This window comes from Meleagris gallopavo, chromosome 14 (assembly GCF_905368555.1).
Source record: "Meleagris gallopavo chromosome 14, MGAL_WU_HG_1.1, whole genome shotgun sequence".
Taxonomy (NCBI): Eukaryota; Metazoa; Chordata; class Aves; order Galliformes; family Phasianidae; genus Meleagris; species Meleagris gallopavo.
This window is the reverse complement of record NC_139417.1, coordinates 246,748-264,708: the sequence shown is the minus strand read 5'-3', so window position 1 is coordinate 264,708 and position 17,961 is coordinate 246,748. Positions and strand designations below refer to the sequence as shown.

General features: G+C 40.1%; 1 protein-coding gene across 9 annotated transcripts in view; it reads left to right on the top strand.

The window, feature by feature from the left end:
* The window catches only part of DOCK3 (dedicator of cytokinesis 3), a 190,479-nt gene that overhangs the window by 74,996 nt on the left and 97,522 nt on the right, over positions 1-17,961 (top strand). For all 9 annotated transcript variants that reach the window (XM_085236074.1, XM_085236071.1, XM_085236070.1 and 6 more), the window contains 2 exons: positions 11,385-11,466; positions 17,814-17,874. In XM_085236074.1, the coding sequence (XP_085092200.1) occupies positions 11,385-11,466; positions 17,814-17,874 (143 nt within the window). The remainder of the gene's footprint in view (positions 1-11,384; positions 11,467-17,813; positions 17,875-17,961) is intronic.

Below are 17,961 nucleotides of genomic sequence, written 5' to 3'. Positions count from 1 at the left end.
ATGCTCTGAGAAGTGCCTGAATGGTCACAGCCAGCAGGTGATGATGTCAGGAGAGCACACCACCCGTTGCCACGGGTTCTTGGAACACAACACATGCAGTAACGCTTCAGGCCTGCTGGCCGTTGGGAGTTGTGCTGGTAAGCCTTGAGGGATGCCTGTGCTTCAGCTCCCCGCCAAGAGAAAAGCAAGAAAGTCCTGCCTCAACTGGGAGCCTCCTGCAAAACATCAGAGGCTGGATGAAACCACGAGGCTAAGGCAAAAGAGAAAATTAAGCCCAGCTGATGACGTCCTTCCTCCGCACCCTCCAATGAAACGTCTGAGGCTGGAGGAAGCTGTGAGGCTGAGGAGGAAAAGGAAAGTAAGCCCAGACGACAACAACCTTCTTTTACGACCTCCAATGAAACATCTGAGGCTGGATGAGAATGCGCGGCTGATGCAAAAGAGAAAACTGAGCCGGGAAGATGACAACTTCTTTTACAACCTCCTGCGAAACATCCAAGGCTGTATGTAAGAGCAAGGAGAACGAGGAGGAGAAAATGAAAGCCAGGAAGGGAGGGCCTCCTTTTGCAATCCGGTGGCAGACTGAATCCAGGGGCGAAATGAGAGGAATTGCTGCGGTTGTTGGGACTCTTCCAGCCAAGAGAAACTGCCACTGAGTCACCTGCAGAACTGAGCAGCTGGAAGGGAAATCTTTGAGCAGTTCATCGTTGGTGCAGTTCTGCTGCAGAGCAATGCAATGGTTGGAGAGTTTATGTCTAGGTATTTCTAAGGAGTTATTGATTAGGGGAAATGTGCTTATACAGAGATAGATAGGTATCTGAATTTCGTATAAGTTAACAAGAGTTGATGCGTTGTATTTGAACAGAAGTTGTGTGATCTTCTGTTGATGGGAGAATTCATCTTGTGAACAGGCACATGAAGCCAATTTGCAAGAGCAACTGAGGCATTTTGTGTCTAATACTGAGCCTAATACAGACAGGTACAGCAGTGCAATGCAACTATCAGTCATTGTCACCTGGAGCAGGTGAAGCTTGTGGCAGCTGCAAGAACAGTAACCCAGGCTATTGTCCTTGTGACCACCCCAGGTAGTTCTGAAGCCTATTAATGGCATCCTTAGGTCTTGCAAACCGGGTGGTGGGAATATAAATCTGAATATTCCAAGTGACACGGGGTCACTAGGCAGAGCTTTCTAAAATAACGTCTAAGTTTTGAGAGTTCATTTCTCTCACACACAAACACAGCAGATATTTGAAATGGTGCAGGTGTTACAGCCTTACAAGTGAATCATAATGAACCCATTACCTTTCACCAGAGGGGGAACACTCTCCTTGGCCTGTCTCCTCCTGCCCATGTACCTGTAGATCCCCTTCTTGTTATCTTTCACGTCCGTCCCAGAGTTCAGCTCCATCTGTGCCTTGGCTTTCCTAATCCTATCTCTACACACATGGACAACAGCCCTGTATTCCTCCTAGGCTACACAAGCCTGCTTCCACTTTGTGTGCATTTCCCTCTTTTCCCTCAGTTTTAGCTGCAGGTCCTTGCACAGACATGTCAGCCGCAGGCCTCCCATGCTCAACCTCTTCTGCTGGGGGGTGGAGAGCCGTTGGGCTCTCTGAGGGGTGTTCTTAAAGAGCTGCCAGCTCTGTTCTGTACCCATGTCCCTAAGGACAGTTTCCCTGGGGATCCCACTCAGCAGTTCCTTGAGCAGACAGAAGTGTACTCTCCTGAAGCTCAGGGTCCTGACTCTGCTTTTTGGCAGGCGTGCATTCATTCAGATCACAAACCCCACCAAGGCATGGTCACTGCAGGCCAGGCTGCCTCCAATCTCAACTTCTCTAATGCCCTCGTCTGCACTGGTGAGCACCAGGTCCAGCAAGGCTTCACCTCGGGTTGGTCCATCTGTTACCTGGAAGTTGTCCTCGACTGACTCCAGGCATCTCCTGGATTGTCTGCCACCTGCTGTGCCGCTCTGCCAGCAGACATCTGGGTGGTTGAAATCCCCCAGTGCAAGCAGCATTTTCCCACTTAGCACACAAAGAGGAAAGCACTCAACAGGTATATCTGATTGCTTCTTCTACTTCTTGTGCTTTTTCTTCCAAATGCCTGGGGGAAGTCCTTGCCTTGGTGTGAAGTAAATATAATATTGCCTGGCACAGAATTTATGTGATGAATGCATCCAGATTGACAGCTGTATATTCCATGGCAAGGTCTGGAAGGCAGAGTTTTCTGTTTGTTTACCTGCTTCCACTGACTGCAATGCACTGTGAACAAGATCTGTGCTGCGTGTTAGTCCTTGCATTTACTTGATTTCCCCATTTATCACTTTTCTTGTTAATACTGGTTATTTTAAAGAAACTGCTGTTGTCTGCATATTTGTATATGAAAGCTGTGTAAGGAGGTAAGTGGTTTTATTAGTGAGGTACATTCTGTCCTATAACATTTCTAATACGAATCCATCTTAAAAGAGAATGTTTTACTAAAATCAGTCACATGTAACCTTTCCTCAGCACTGCTGCTGTTCCCATAGAAATCCTTTTCAGGTTGACAGTATCACATAGCACTCTGCAGAGATGCAGGTTTTTCTTCAAGGGTGATCTGTTTTTTTAACAGAACTGAATCTGCTTTGGTTTTTTTTAGTTCTGTTTGTTTGTTTGTTTGTTTTTTAAGTTTTTCTTCTTTTTTAATGCTCTGGAAGAACAAAAGCCTACCATGAACACGTAGCTCTAGGAAAGCTTTTGCTGTCTGAGGTAGTAGGGTGCATGTTGTTAACAAGCAGGTCTTTGCCTCTGTCATGATGTTGCTGCGTGTAAGAGTGAAATGAGCTGATCTCTGAATTAGACCTCCAAACCTGCTCTGGTAAATTAGTTTTTCCCAGGTTGTAGGCTCTGGTAGAATACTGCTTAAAATACATGTAGTCCAGATTGAGAACTAGATTGAGAACTCTTCCCTGCAGTTCTGCTCAAGCATTTCATACCTACCGGCTGGCAGGTGGGTCTGGCCTGCCTGTCTTCAGTCACAATCAAAATCACCAGCAGGGACCAAGGAACCACACCATATGACTAATGTCTCTTTTTTTTAGACATAGGTGGTGGGTTTTTTTTTTTTTTTTGTAGCTAATGGAGAGGATTCCTTTCAGGAACACAAATATCTGCTTTCCATGGTGTAAATAACAAAATGAGCCCTAATGCAGCATTAGATGTTTGTGTGGCAGAGGCATGGGAGCCCACGGAGAATGTAATCGGTAGTTAGCTACATTTCTACTGTTAGCTTTAATAACCTTTGTAACATTAGGTCATTTTTCCTTGAGTATGGTGAGCGAAATGGCAGGTAGTTATTTTAACTAATTTCTGTTTCCATGGAAACAGAAAAGACTGTTTGCAGTAACAGTCTTACTGTAAGCTCTATAATTCTCCCTCTTGGCTTCTAGCCAAGGAAGTAACTTAATAATTCATGAGCATTAAGCCTGAATTTGCTGGGAAGCGAACTGTGTTGCTTGGAGCTGTTTTTTCAGAGCCTGATTCATTTCCCTCACAAATTTGGTGTTCTTTTCTCTAAGATGTCTTTATAAAATACACTCCACAAACCAAGGCCGTGTACTTCTCTTCACTTGTTTTTGTAAGCAGGGTTATGGCAGGTCATCTGGAGAAGGCAGCTGATGACAAAAGAGCAAAAAGAAAGAAAGAAAAAGAAAAGGAAGAAACCCATCAGAACTTGCTTGAAAAGAAGGATTTTTAAATAGTCCATGAATCATTATGCAGACAATTTGCAAAGTTCAGCAGAGGTGATCCTTCTGTCTTGGGTTTCAAGACTGACCCCTATTGACACCGGATCACTCACATGCTGCTGTGCCACAGGTTATAGTATGTGTTTCTGGCTTACATTATTTGTGGCAGCTGTGTTCTTAGAGGGACGCAGGTGCCTTCCTGTACATATGCTTTGACTTGCATTCACACTTAAACTGAGACCTGGAGACTCCTCCTGTGACACACTGGGAGATTTCTTTACTAGGTCAGCCTCAAGCAGCTGTAAGGACATAGATTTTTTTTTTTTTTTTTTTTTTTCCTAAGAGATGAGCAAAAATTAGCTATTCTGAAAGTTTAACGCATTAGTGTAAAATAAATGTGAAAAGCTGTTTATGATGAGTATTCCTAAATGAACAGGAAACAAATTGCTTAATCATATCAAGAGTTCTGCCTTTTAAAATACAATAGTAGTATGTATATGTATAATATGAAATATTTCCATGAACAGGATGCTTTATGTTAGAAGTTCTTGTCATCTTACCTCAAAGTCATTTTTAAAATACTTAACATTAACTCCTATGAGAAAGCAAAATTACATTTTTCTCAATTATAATGTTACTTTTCCCTTTCTTCATGTGCCTCCTAGGTGTCATGAACACTTCTTCTTCTTGGGAAATCCTCTTGTTGCTTAAGTCATGTTGAGACCAAAAAAAGAAAAAAAAGCTGTATTTCTGACGGGAGGCAATGACTGAGATGTCAGTGTGTGCACTTACTTTCTCCACGACCCACTTTGATTACAGTGTAGTTATGTGTTTGTATTGACAAACATGAAATAGATTTTGAGGTATATAGAAAATGGAATGAAAGGTTTTACAGAGAGATGAGAGAAGCCCCACAATGCTATTTTTAACTAGATTGCAGCACCAAGGGGAAGCCAGGGCAATACAACTATGGTTTTCTTTCTGCCATCATACAGGCAGCTGGAGAGCTCAGTCGAATGATTTTCCTGAAGAAAAACAGCCAATGCTGCTGCACTGGAGTGTTGGGTGGCTTCTGCTCCGCTCTCCAACGCAGAGAAGCGTTTCCCAAGTTAGTTCCTGCATGTATTGGCACATGGAAACTGTACATTTAGGGAATGTTGTTCAATTTTTTATTTCCCACTCTTCCTTTTTCTATATATACCAGCAGTTCCTAATACAGTTCCATTCACTTGGTCAACATATTGTCCCTGGAGAGCTTATGCACACAGCAACAGAAAGAATTCAGCATTTCATTGCACTGGTGAATTAAACTGCCCAAAGTATCGTGTGCACAGCATGACAGCAACATTTGAAGGCAAGTGTTGGCAAACTTTCTGTTACCATAGTAAGCAACTCGCTCATCCTGAGATCTTTGTACCTGAACTGTAACCCTATGCTATGAGCTGAGCTACTATTAGCATTTTATCAAAATAATTTGTATTGGTATCTAACCATTAACTTGGGTTTGCAGTGCACAAAATTGATTTTTAAGTTTTTATCTGGAACAGAAATGAAACAGAATGTTTTTATATAACATCTTAAAATACTGATGATATTTATTTCCCAACTCATTTATTTTATTTTTTTTATTGTCAGGCATATTAAATTTCACTAGAAGATGAGAGTAGAAGACATTACTGGAACAGGCTGCCCAAGGAGGTTGTGGATGCCCCATCCCTGGAGGCATTCAAGGCCAGGCTGGATGTGGCTCTGGGCAGCCTGGGCTGCTGGTTGGCGACCTGCACACAGCAGGGGGTTGGGACTGGATGAGCACTGTGGTCCTTTTCAACCCAGGCCATTCCGTGATTCTATGATTCAGTGATTTTTGTGAGAAATTAAATGTAACGCTCTTAACCATTGTTTAAATTGTTGGAATAAATATGAGGAAAGGAGGTGGCTGTTATTGTCTGGCCACTCTGCATCTATTAATGCTGTACTCACATTCATACAGGGATACGTAGTCGGGATTTTTGCCTTGCAGCTACATGCTAATTAAACCTGCCAGTGAGCTGCTACAGGTGAGCTGACTAATCTATTTGGAGCTCTTTGCTAGGCCTTTTGTTATCATCTTTGCGCATTGTGCAGAAAAAAAATAAATCAACAAAAACTCACAAACAAAAACATTAGACACCAGAAGGTCCCTATAGGAATAATGCTACTCTTGCTCACCCTGCAGTAAATTTTGTCCCTGTTTGCCCCTTCCTTCATGCTGAACGTGTAATGTCCCAAACCACTGATTGCTTCCTTTCTTTTTGCAGAAACAGATGTCAGTTCAGTATGGTTCTGCTTTTCATACAGTTAAAGGAAGCCAAGAAGTGAGACACTGTACTTCTTTCATTTTTCTTCCTTTCAAGTTAAAGAACAAGAAGCTAATTGACTTTGCTTATCAGAGCAACGTTTCTTGTATTTGAATAGCTTTAGCAATTGCTAATCATGCTGGTGATTGTAAAACTTGACTTACTACTACACAAGTGGTGGTTTCACCATGATGTGAGTTAGAACAGGAGGAGATCTTGCAGTTAAAGTAATTGGAGGTTGCTTGTTGCACGTAGGAACAAGAGGAACAAATAAGCCTTTGTTTAAGATGCTGCAACTGGTGCAGCTCTTCTTAGGTCTGAACTCAATAATGAAAAATGTTAATGCTTTTCTGTGTTTTGGTGCATCTCTTATTTCTGATTTTGTGCGGGAAAGAATTGGTTTGGTGTGTTTTCAGAATAGCTGAAGGAAGAGGAAGAGGTTTATTTGGCAGATTGCATCAAATGCTCACAACCTCTCCATACCTAATTTCCACCACTTATTGGACAGATACAACTGCTGTGGTTTTTTTTCATTTTCCTTGTGATTTGCTTGAGGTTTTCTGTTAAGAGAGAGTAGTATGTGTTTGTTTTCATCAAGCAATTAGTGCAGTTGTGTTTATAATAAAAGTAACGTGTTATGCGTACAAAGATGGGCAATTATTTCAATATGCACTTTACTCAGATTTGATGTTTTGATCTTACCAAACTTTAATGTTGTCTACATTCCATGCATACTTTTTGTGCGGAGAATAACCTTGAGGAATAGACAGCTGGGAGATGGAACTCCTTCAAAGGAAGTAGGTCTTAAAATAAGAAATACATTGATTGAATTCCTGCTAGGTTTCTTGACACTAAATGTGTGTGCCCTTCCTTTGTCTAAAGAAGGAATTAAAGCTGAAGGCGGTGTGTCTTCAGATCAGTTGGAAACAGAGTTATTATTCCTGGTTTCTTTCTACATAGAAATAAATTTGCAGCTGTAAAAGGGGGACATCTTACTAGCTGGAAAAATGGGTCAACAGTGTCACGTTGTAAAAGGTTTGCCAGGATATACTCATGTCGTTATCAGCAGTAGGTTTACCTAGTTTAGCAGTAGTTACCTTTGTGGGATATTTTGACTGGTTGCTAAGCAGGAGTATTAAATATGAGAGAGATTTTAGAGCTGAAAAACAAAAATGCAGGTTAGGAGAAATGACTCTTGAGCTACCTTAGGTTTTTAAGACTGCTTGTTAGCACTACTGTCTTTCTGTTTTGCTTGTTTTGTCTTGCAGTGGGATCTCCTCCCAGTATGGTACATCCTCATATTCCACAGTGCTCAAGTGCTGTTTGCCTCAAAGTCCCCTTAATTATTCAGTGATGGGAGATCAGGAGGGCTCTGAGGAGTACTGGAAATTAAAAGAAGGAATTTAAAGGCTGTTATTGGGTAGTGCTGGAATGAGGGGATGATAGATGATTGGGTGGAAAGAATGGCAGTCAGCTTCATTTGCTGAAAAGCACTGGCATATGGGGACAGCCACCCAACTGTTCTCTGTGGCTGTAAAAGAAAAGGGGAAATCTGAAACATTTCCACTTGTTCGTAGACAAAAACCTTGCAATAGATGTTCAAATGAGCCTCCAGAATATACCTTTCAATGTTTTGAAAGCAGGCCAAGCAATACAACTTCTGGTAGCAAATCAGACATAAATAGACGGTGATTGTGTGAAAACCTGACCATCTCAGCTCCCAGACATGTCAGTCCCTCACTCTGCCATTGTCATAGGGACACCATGCACAGGGTTCTGAGGCTTACAGTGTTGCATTCAACTTCAGGTAGGAAAATGAAATGGTTGCTAGTGCTGAATTATTTTTTTCAAGGAAAACCTTTGTTGAAAGTTCGAAAGTATGAACTGACTGGAGATGTAAAATATGAGCATTTTCATTGATCTCAATAATGAAACTGAAAGAGTATTTACATCGTTATTTCTCAAAGAACTTCAGTTTAATGAGTTTTAATTCTTAAATGATGGTGCATTTTTTGATGTGTAGGTAAAAATTAACCTTGGTTGTCTGCATAGTAACTCTTTAAATGGTTACTCAGATCTTTTAAGCATAACAACCTGAACACTTTCCTGGGCTCACTTCATCCAGAGCTGTTAGAGATGCTGCTGTGATTCTCAAACTTGCTTGTATGTTTACCTTATTCTTCTGTTCTTTCCCTAGCTGTCCACTATTGCACATCACTGAATGGTAGGCTAAGGTGGACCTTTGAAATGGAGGGTCATTGTTACAATTTGTCTGGTTTTTACTTAAGCTCATATTAACTTTATTTGGGAATCAGCATTTTTTGCTATGTAATGTGGAACAGTAGTATGAATTTTCAGTATTTTCATCCTAGAATTTGAAGGTACTCTCAGTCATGGCTACTTCATCAAATTTCCATTTTCCCTTTCCATTTTTAATTCTTTGTCTCACAGAAGAGCTCGGAGCTCTGCTAGTGCTTTGGTTTCCCTTCCAAACTTCAGTCACACTTTCAAATAAGAAAAGAATGCTGATGTGATCACCGCAGTGAAGTGATCGCATTCCAGGTGTGGCCTCCACAAGGCACATATAGGGGATGATAACTTCCACGGCTTTGCAGTCAAATCTGAGTGAGCCAGCCTTGACTGATACTTCAGTTTTGGACAAACATCTCCACCTGTGAGCACCTTTTCCCTGCAGATGTGATTCCTGTTGCTCACAATCTCAGTTCCCTGGTAGGCTGATTGCTGCCTGCCTTCTTTCTGCTGCGCCCCAGGCTGAGGGCTGGATTACATTCCTAGCAGCAGCAGTGACAGAGCAGTTTGCCAGAGATCTTGTTTGTTTAACACTGATGCGTTTTGTGCTCTTATCCTTAAAAGTGGGACAGGGTTAACATGCGTAGGGCATAGTAATTGCTCAGTGAACTAGCAGAATGTGGCAGATGTGGTTTAATTCATAAACTGCAGTCAGTTGTTGTCTCAAGTTCAGGCTTAAGGAGGAGTGATGTTTATTTTATCAAAGTAACTTTTGTAGCTCTGAAAATCATGATTGTTGTTTTTTAAGGAATTGCACTTATCTTTATGAAGGGTATATGTTATACTAATTGTAGTTATGGCAGATATGCTGCCTCCCAAAATTTCTAGGTGAAAGGAAGTACGGTTAAACTTACTCAAAGATGAAAATTAAGTGAATTAGTTGAAATTAAAGTCTCCTTGAGCATTGATTTTCAGAGCGTTGGAAATACTGACACTTGTTGCTGTAGATTGGAAAGAGAAGGGCTATGATTTAATGTCTCTTAAAGTGACTTCATATTTTAGTGACATAAAGCCTGGTTCCCATTTAGAAATGGATGGCATTAAGTGTGCCGTCCTACTGTATTTCCCCCATCTGTCAGTGGGCATAACTGTTCTGCCCTCTGCTTTCTTGAAATCCATCACATCAAGCAGAGCTGGATGTCAGCAACTGCAGATGCTGCAAAACCAACACCCTTACTGGTGTGTGTTATTATAATTAATGTGTTTTTCTTGGAAAAAGGTCTCACTTTGAAAATTCTGACTTCATTGTTTGTGATTATGTGCTCAGTAGCTAGAAGTAAATATGAAGGCATAATATTGTTACTGTAATGCAGCTGTTACCGTAATATACTGAAGATGTAAAGATGTAATAGCACTTAATACATCATAAAATTTATTAAAATATTAGATTTACTATGACACTAAAGCGTTTGTTAAAACATTAACTTACTAAATGATCTCTTAGAAGGTAGTTGGTGGTGAGGAAGCATCGAGTATCTGTGTCTTGTGGGTTTCTTCAGGGTATGTTAGCAACCTCAGAGTTTATAAGCATCTACAGCAAATGAATTGAAATTCTTGAAGAAGTTGTGGAATAGATAGAGATTGGAGAAACAGACAGAGCATGGTCTAGATTTCTTAGCAAGAGAAGCACATAAACAAGCAAAGATGGCAAAAGCATTAGGCACCGTTTCTGCAGAAGTAGCAACTTGAAAATATGTCAGCAGTTATTCACTTTACTCCAAATGAACTCACAGTGTAATGCTGTGGTTAAAAAAAAAAAAAAAAAAGCTAATATGTGGCACTTGAATTGCAGAGCTGGAATCGGTTCGGAATTCAAATGCATCAGGCTTATGACATAGGTGGTACCAGCATGAGCATGTTGCACACTGGTAGAAATGTTTGTGAATCTGTGCTGAAAAATAATACTCTGGTTAAGTTCTGTGACGTTATCCCAGAGCTTTCAAATGAGTTTCTTAACAGTGTTGTTTATGTGCTTCTAGAGAGATGTTTGATCACATAGTGTAACCAATGACTGATATCAGTGCCCTGTGAGAAGGTGCCTTTTATAGAGGGATCTTTACAGAAGAAAGGTTAACACAAATCAGTGGCTGAACACTAAAACCAGATGTTTCCATGTTGGTGATAACTCATGCATTTTGACAGTTGGGAAGAATAACTTTGGAGCAAGCTACCAAAGGAAGTCGCATGCACTCCATGCTTCTTCAGGCCAGCTATGCTGGAAAATGTGTTTAGTCAAATAAAGGCTACTAAAGTATACTAAAGTAAGCCTGTGGTCAAAAGAATCTGTGTTATGATGAAAAAGTAATTAGAAGTCTGTATGATGTGCTGTGCTCATGCTTTATTTCTACGAACCTGTAGAAAAAAAAAATCTAGTTGATACTTTGTTGTACATTAGTGAGTAACTGCTCATCTGGTTTATTTGTATATGTAAATTCTCTGTTCTGCTGAAAAACAGTATCTTTGTCCATGTCCTACCATCAGTAGCAAGGACTCTGTATTTTGCAGTCTTCATTTCCACTTTTTTGCTGGTAGAAGTAATGTAATTTGATGAACAGTTTCAATCAGTTGCATCACGATGTGTTTGATTCAAGGTATTTCTTCTAAAAATACTGTGTGGATGGAGACTGGTCAATGTGTATTACTTCTGCTATTGATTGGATTTTAATGAGCTTTTCTTTACCAAAAGCAGTACATGCTTCAGCAAGTGTGCCCTACCCTCGCCTGAAGTACTTGTAACGTGTACAAATCCCATGCTTCATATACATTCACATTATTTTAATGTTGCATCACCCTTGTGTTTCCATATCAGAGTACTGACTTGTAAGTTCTCTGTGGTATTTCATGTAATTTTATTCATGACTGTTGTTTCATATGCTTTAGGAGTTAAAAAAAAAAAAAAAAAAAAAAAAAAAACAACTCCTGGATCCTTTATTAAAAATGTATCTGGTTGTATTTTTATGCTGAAATGTGTATATGAAACTTACTATTTTTTTTTAATACTGTTTGCTTTGTAGTGAGAGATTTATGGTGAGGTTAAATAAGAACGGAGGCCCCAGGAATCCAGAGAAGATAGATCGAATGTGTGCACTTTTCACAGTATGTATCTGTTCTTTTTCTTCTTCCCTTACAGTAGTGTGATTATAGATGTACTGAGAGGGAGAACACAGCTCTTTCTTTCCCATATATTAAGCAGAAGTGGATGCTGTTTCTAAGTTTTGTTACAGTTAAGTGTTAACAGAAAAAAAAAAGAGAAACGTTTCTAAATTATTTTTACAGCTAACCAAATATTCTAAATGCTTCCTTGTAACTGTGTTCGAATTGCAGTCAGGAATTTCACATCCTAGGTGTGATAAACACTTTCCATCATGATTCACCTTGAGTTCATGCACATGCTAGAAGCAATTTGGGAAAAGCATTTTTGTTTCCAGTGAAAAAAAAAGATGGAAGACAACTTTGGTATAAACTGTTGTCCTGGCAATTAAATCCTCTAGGGTCAGGCAGTGTGGAACACTGAAATAGACGTGGTTTTCAGTACCATCCCTTTTTATCCTTCACAAAGATACCCAAATTTGTCCTCTTAAAGAATGGTCTATATCTAGCCAGGAATAAGGGTGCTCAATTCTGCCTTCATCTGGACAGAAAAGATGTGAACCTTTAAAAAATAGCACTAACAGTGATGCTAATGTCAATATTAGTATTGGTTTTGGTATTATAAGTGAACTGCTATTGGCTGGTTAACAAGGGTAACAGTGTCTTAGTTTTGAAGTTTTCACTGGCACCGTTGTCCTTAACTTGAAAACTAATGTGTTCTGTTATAAGAGAAAGATATCTGGAAAGCAAGCTTTAGTACTGCTGCCTGGATAACTCAGAAAGCTTGAGTTCAGGATTAGTAATTGCTCTAAAGGTTATTCCCAAAAGGCAACATTGACTGGTTTGTATCAGTTTTGGCACTTACTGGCATTTCAGCATTCTTAAAGCATTTCACCATCAAACTTTACCATCTACATTGATGCCACCCTACTTGGTTATGCTACAGCTTTCTTGTTTCACACTGTGAAAGTGTTGCTCTGGTGACCTGCAGAACAGTCTTTGCATGGTTTCAAAAGCACAGAGAGAATAGTGACAGATAATACGACATGGCCCAGGGGCGTAACAGTTCCAGAAGAGACTTGTTGCATGTCACAGATGAGGCCAACCTGTTAAGGAGGCCAGCTGCAAGTATTGCCACTCTGTACTTAAGTACAGGTACTCAGAGATCACTCCCAAGTTACCTTGTTACTTAAACTATATGAAAATACTGAAGTTCTTTCAGTGTCAATTCTCAGAGGTGCTTAGACTTGTGGCCTGTCACTGTTGTCTGGTAGATCTTTTTGGCTACATCACAGAAACTAGGATAATTGGGAAAATTATCTGTGCAAAAAAATGCCTAGTGCTATTTCATCAGTCTATTCAAAGCATTGGCCGAGGTATGTAACAGAGCAACAGAGAATAATTTTCAGATTAATTTTTTATCTGCTGCGATTTGATCTCGATGTGCTGAATTTCTTTTTCAGTCTCCTATAAACAGACAGTTACGGTTCTACAGAAATTCAGGCACAGCTTTCTAGTCCACTCAGTACAGATTCTGGGTGCATAGCTGCAGTTCATAACAATAAGGAAGTTCTGCATGCATCACTTCCTCTACATAAAAGTCAGAATAAAATTATGGACAATGCATCAGTAATAGAGGGTAGCTTTCATAGCTTTATGTATTCTAGGAGCAAGCACTGACACTAAATAGATGCAGTCAGGAATCATCTCTGAAGATTTCTATCCTGCAACAGAGTTTTATTTCCAAGGAAATCCCAATTCTGACGGTTATCAAAACAGATACCGGGTGGCCAGCACAGTACCGTTTTGGATTTGTTGTGAGGCACCTTTCTCTTGTAAGCTTTGTTTACATATTTTCAATGAGAACACTGATTCATGTTGTGAAGTGCAGGGTCAGGCAGGATGTGCTCTGTGCTCGTAACGCTGGCTCTGTGTTGGCTGGGACCTGCTGAGCACATTTATGACTCAGTGGGCTGTTGAGTCAGAGACTTTGAAGAGGCATCCCCAAATGCCTTTCTGCTCAAAAGCCAAGTTTTCTTTGATCATAACTAAAAGGCCAGTCTTCTCTTGCACAGGAAGTTTCAAAATACCTGAGCATTAATCAGAGGGAGCTGAGAACGTTCACCTGACCATCATATTCTGTCATACTTCTCTCCCAGCTCTGGCTGTAGCCTTTCCCGAGGCCTCTTGGCCTGTCTCAACCTACAGTCCTCCTCCAGGAAATGTCTCTCTCAATAACCTAGGAGCCCCAGTGTCCCAGCTCCCTGCTGCCGTGAGCATTTCTCAGCCTCTTCTGTGCTCAGTGCATTCTCACTACCTGCCCTGGTCAATGGATTGTTCTGATGACTGATTTTAGAATGAATACAGTTTGGGAAAAGGCAAGATAGATTGTCTGTCACTGTGGCTGTGTATTGGCTCATCAGAGGGAAAATCTTCTAGTATAGAACATTATTGCTGTGTTCTGTAAACCTCTTTGAGATTCCCTGAAGCATTGCTTTCTATGCTTCTTTTACCATTTGACCCCAAGGTAATCTTGCAGTCAGTGTTCATTACTAAAAGGAACTTGAGGTCTTCTGAATGCTTCCAAACTAAGGTAGTGCTATGATTTCTATGCAGTTTTGTTCCCAGTGTTATCTTAGTCTTGTATTTAAATCAGTTCATTGATTTCCTAATCAAATTCCTTGGCTCCCAATGTCTTTCTAACACTCTCATCCCTTCCAGAGAGAAGAATCCCCAGTACCTTAGGTAATTCAAGGTATTTCTGTCTTTTCCTGCTACCTCTGTTGCATCGAGTTGTACAGCCATCTCCTTGGGTAACATTTCACCTTAGGTCATGGATCTGTCATATGATACGTCCTGATACGTTGTCATATTGCACCAAGAGTGAGAAACTGCTTCCTCGAAGGAACAAGCTTGCTCAACTAAATTTCAAGCTTGTCACACTTCAGAAGCTTTTCTGGATCAGAATTAAGCTGTAACTATGCAGCATGAGTTTTCTCTTGGTTAAATACCTTGCTCTCTGTAGCAGCCCAGTTTGGTGGAGCTATTTACATCTCTATTTAATTAATTGCAGTCAGATATCCTTGATACCGCTGCGTTGGGTTTGCTGTTGTTGTTTTGGCTTTTTTTGTTTGCTCGGTGGTTGTTGTTTGAACACACAGAACAGGTCTTTATAGTAACTAACATTGCAAAGAACTGTTGTTAGAAGGTAGCTCTTCTCCATCCCTGATGTGGAAAACTTTCCTTGCTAGTGATTTTCTAAAAAGCCTTGCAGTTAGAGTTATTATGAGATTACTTTGATTATCAACCAGAGTCATTTTAAATGATCAGGAGGATGTGGGAAATAAACTCCTTGCGAAGTCTGTGCTCAGACCACAGTGCTAGAATTAGATTTAATTATATTGCCTGTAACCAAAAATAAATGTAGCTGCTCCTCTTCTGAGTCCTAAGCTGCGTACGTGGATTCTTTCCTAAGAAATCATGTGAGGATTCTCAGAGAGGTGAAGGGGTTTGGACTGTGGGCTCTGTGTCACAGTAAGAATTTCTCCCTTTGTAAAAAGCCTCTGCTGTATAGAAATGGAAGGCAGAGCCATCTGTGCCCCCAGTTTCTATCTCTGACTGTGGTACAGTGTAGTTTTTCCAATGTGTGAACCCACCAATATGTGCATGCCCTACTGTTTTCTGATATTTTGACAGCTACTCTTTGAAAAAACAGTTATCTAGGTTCTGTTAATTAGAACTGGTGATCTTATATTGTAACAGAAGTCTTTGTGTGGAATCAAAGATATTTTCATAGGAAAATCTACTGTTATCTAGTATTAACCATCACCTCCCTTTTTTATTTTATTTCTTTATTTTGAAGTATATTACCAGGAACTGCTGAGATTAAAGCTATGTCAAATTCCTTCTTATCACAGAGCTTTAGTTTCTCCAAGACACACAAGATAAAGCCTGCCATATGCTATGTTGGTGTGGTAGGTGGCAAAGAAAGCCTCGAAAGTATGTTCTCTTCTTGCAGCAGCAAAATGGACTTGAAGAGAAAACATTATGGAAGATTTATTAGCTTGATTCTTTGGCTGCAGAGAAACACGAGCTGGTAGCTGAGGAGCACCAAGCAGTGCATTTGCAACTCAGTGCATGTGCTGCCCACTGAGTGTTCCTTTTAAATGGAGTCAGAAAACACAGCCATGAATTTATTACATGCCTGCTGTAATCCAGCTATATAGTGCTATTTGACGGGAGCTTTAACGTCTTTTTAAATTTTCTCCTTATGCCTGGTCCCTGTGCTTGGATTTTATTGTGCTGTACATAGGAATGTCACAAAAACGTAACGTTCAGTGTTTATGTGCATTGCCATCATAATCTCAGTTGCTGAGATTCAGTTTCTTACGTCACAGAGAAAAGAAACGTAGTGTGTGAATTAAAGTTGATATGCTAGGGTCCTGCAAAGCGTGATTTTTTTAATTCACCAAATTGGATTGGACTAAGAATGGTGTCCATAGTTTCAAAAATTGTGTGATTTCCTTTTATAGTGATCTTAATACTGCTTAGGTGTTTTTAAATTTTGTTTTAAGAAAAAAAGAACTTATTTGAATGTTACTGAGATTTTTCCCACTGATTCTTGCATTGTACTTTCCAAAAAAATATAGAAGGGTGGGCTGTGTTTGAGGTAGCCAAATCTACCAGTCCTGTTCTGACCACCAACTGAACAGCTTAGCAGGAGCCGTTAATGGCTGCGGTGGGTATCGTTTGTCAGTAGAAGAGAAGGGAAAGGAAAGAGAAGTGAAACATGAGTGTGTAGGCATTTACTCAATGAAGTTGTCCTTAAAGTCGTATCAGAAGCCCTAGAAGTGTCATAAAAGCATTATGTTGAAATAATCACATAAAAGCTGTGTTTTGCCTTAAGATAATGTGAGGCGATGAGCATTGCTCCAGCACAAGGAGAAGAAGGAGCTTTGGTAACCGAGCTTTGAAGTTTCTCTTCGAATCTTTCCTTCAGAATGCTCTGCTCCCTCTGCCACCTTCTTAGAGTGCATTTGTCAGTCTGAGGTTCCTGCTGACAGTTCCTCTGTCCTCAGAAGCGTCTGGAGTGATGCTTCTGATTACGTTTGCGGAGGATCTGGATGATCCAGTGCAGAACAAGATGACAGCATGTAGTAGAGCAGAGAGGCGGCAGCTGTTGCTGTAGAGCACGAGGAGCCTCTTTGCATTAGAACGTAAAACATCCGTGAAGATTCTCACAGCTCACAGAATTTGTTTGAAATCTTCTTCTCCTGGGATTTAGACATATGAGGAAAACATGTTGAGTGGTGGTAATGCCTTTAGGAAGAGATGTTTGTTGGCTCCTTATGCAAAAAAAAACAAAAACAAAAACAAAACAGCACAGGGGAAAGCATTATGGTTGATCACTGTCTGTAAAATTATCAGAAACAAACATAAAGCATTGAGGGCAGTTTCTAATGTGAATGCAAAGTACTGCAGTAATGAATTATCGACAAGTACTCTATGCCTGTCTTCTTCATTTATTTTCTCTATCTGTAAGGATTTGTCAGGATCAGTAATGCTCTTTTTTCTTCTTTCTTGTCAGCTTCAGCTCTCCTTTTGCTCTTTCTCTCATAGGTTCTTCTGTTTCCATTCACTGGATTTTCTTGAAGGTCATGAAAAGTTGAATGGAACTATCAGATTTCATATGTCTGTATAGTCACTTGCCTTAAAATTACATTGGGAACATCTGAAGTGTCTTGTATTTCACTAAACAACTGTATCATCTTAAAACTCAGTTCCCTTCTTAGTTATTCCAGTACCCTGCCACTGTTCGTAACACACTCAGTTTCAGAGTGGCCCTTGCCAACTACCACATCCCCCAGTAATGTCAGGGCACAGTTTGGGAATTGGAAGGGGCACAAAGCCTTTCCAGCTGGCAGTCTGTGTGCAACTCACACTCATTTTGGATTTTGAAAATTGTTATCTATGAACGAGCTCGCCTTGGCAACCATCAGCTTGTCTGGACAGAGCCTGTAGATCCTAAGCACAACTGAGATGATTTTAATATAGCATCAAAATGCTAGATGTCAAGATTTTGATACAGCATTTCTAGCCAGTGGAGTCAGAATATTTCATTTCTTTTCTTTTGTTGTAGAGAACATGCCAACCAAATATGATCCTTCTATGCTTTGTTATTTTTAAATTGGTATGTTAGAAATAATAATACTTCTGGATTTCTAAATACGAAGGGGCTAAATGAATGCAGAGTCCTTATGTGTAGTCCTTAGTATTGTTTGAGGGAGTTGTTCAGGCTTTGGAAGTGCAGTGTGTTCTGTATTTTATCATTTCTGTTTTTTCCAATCTTCTAGGATCTCAGCAGCAAGGACATGAAGAGAGATTTGTATGTAGTTGCCCATGTAATTCGAATAGGTACAGTATGATGTATTCATTGAAATACATACATAAGTAACAATGTTTTTAAAAGTATTTAAAATATTTATTTTACTGAGCTGATGT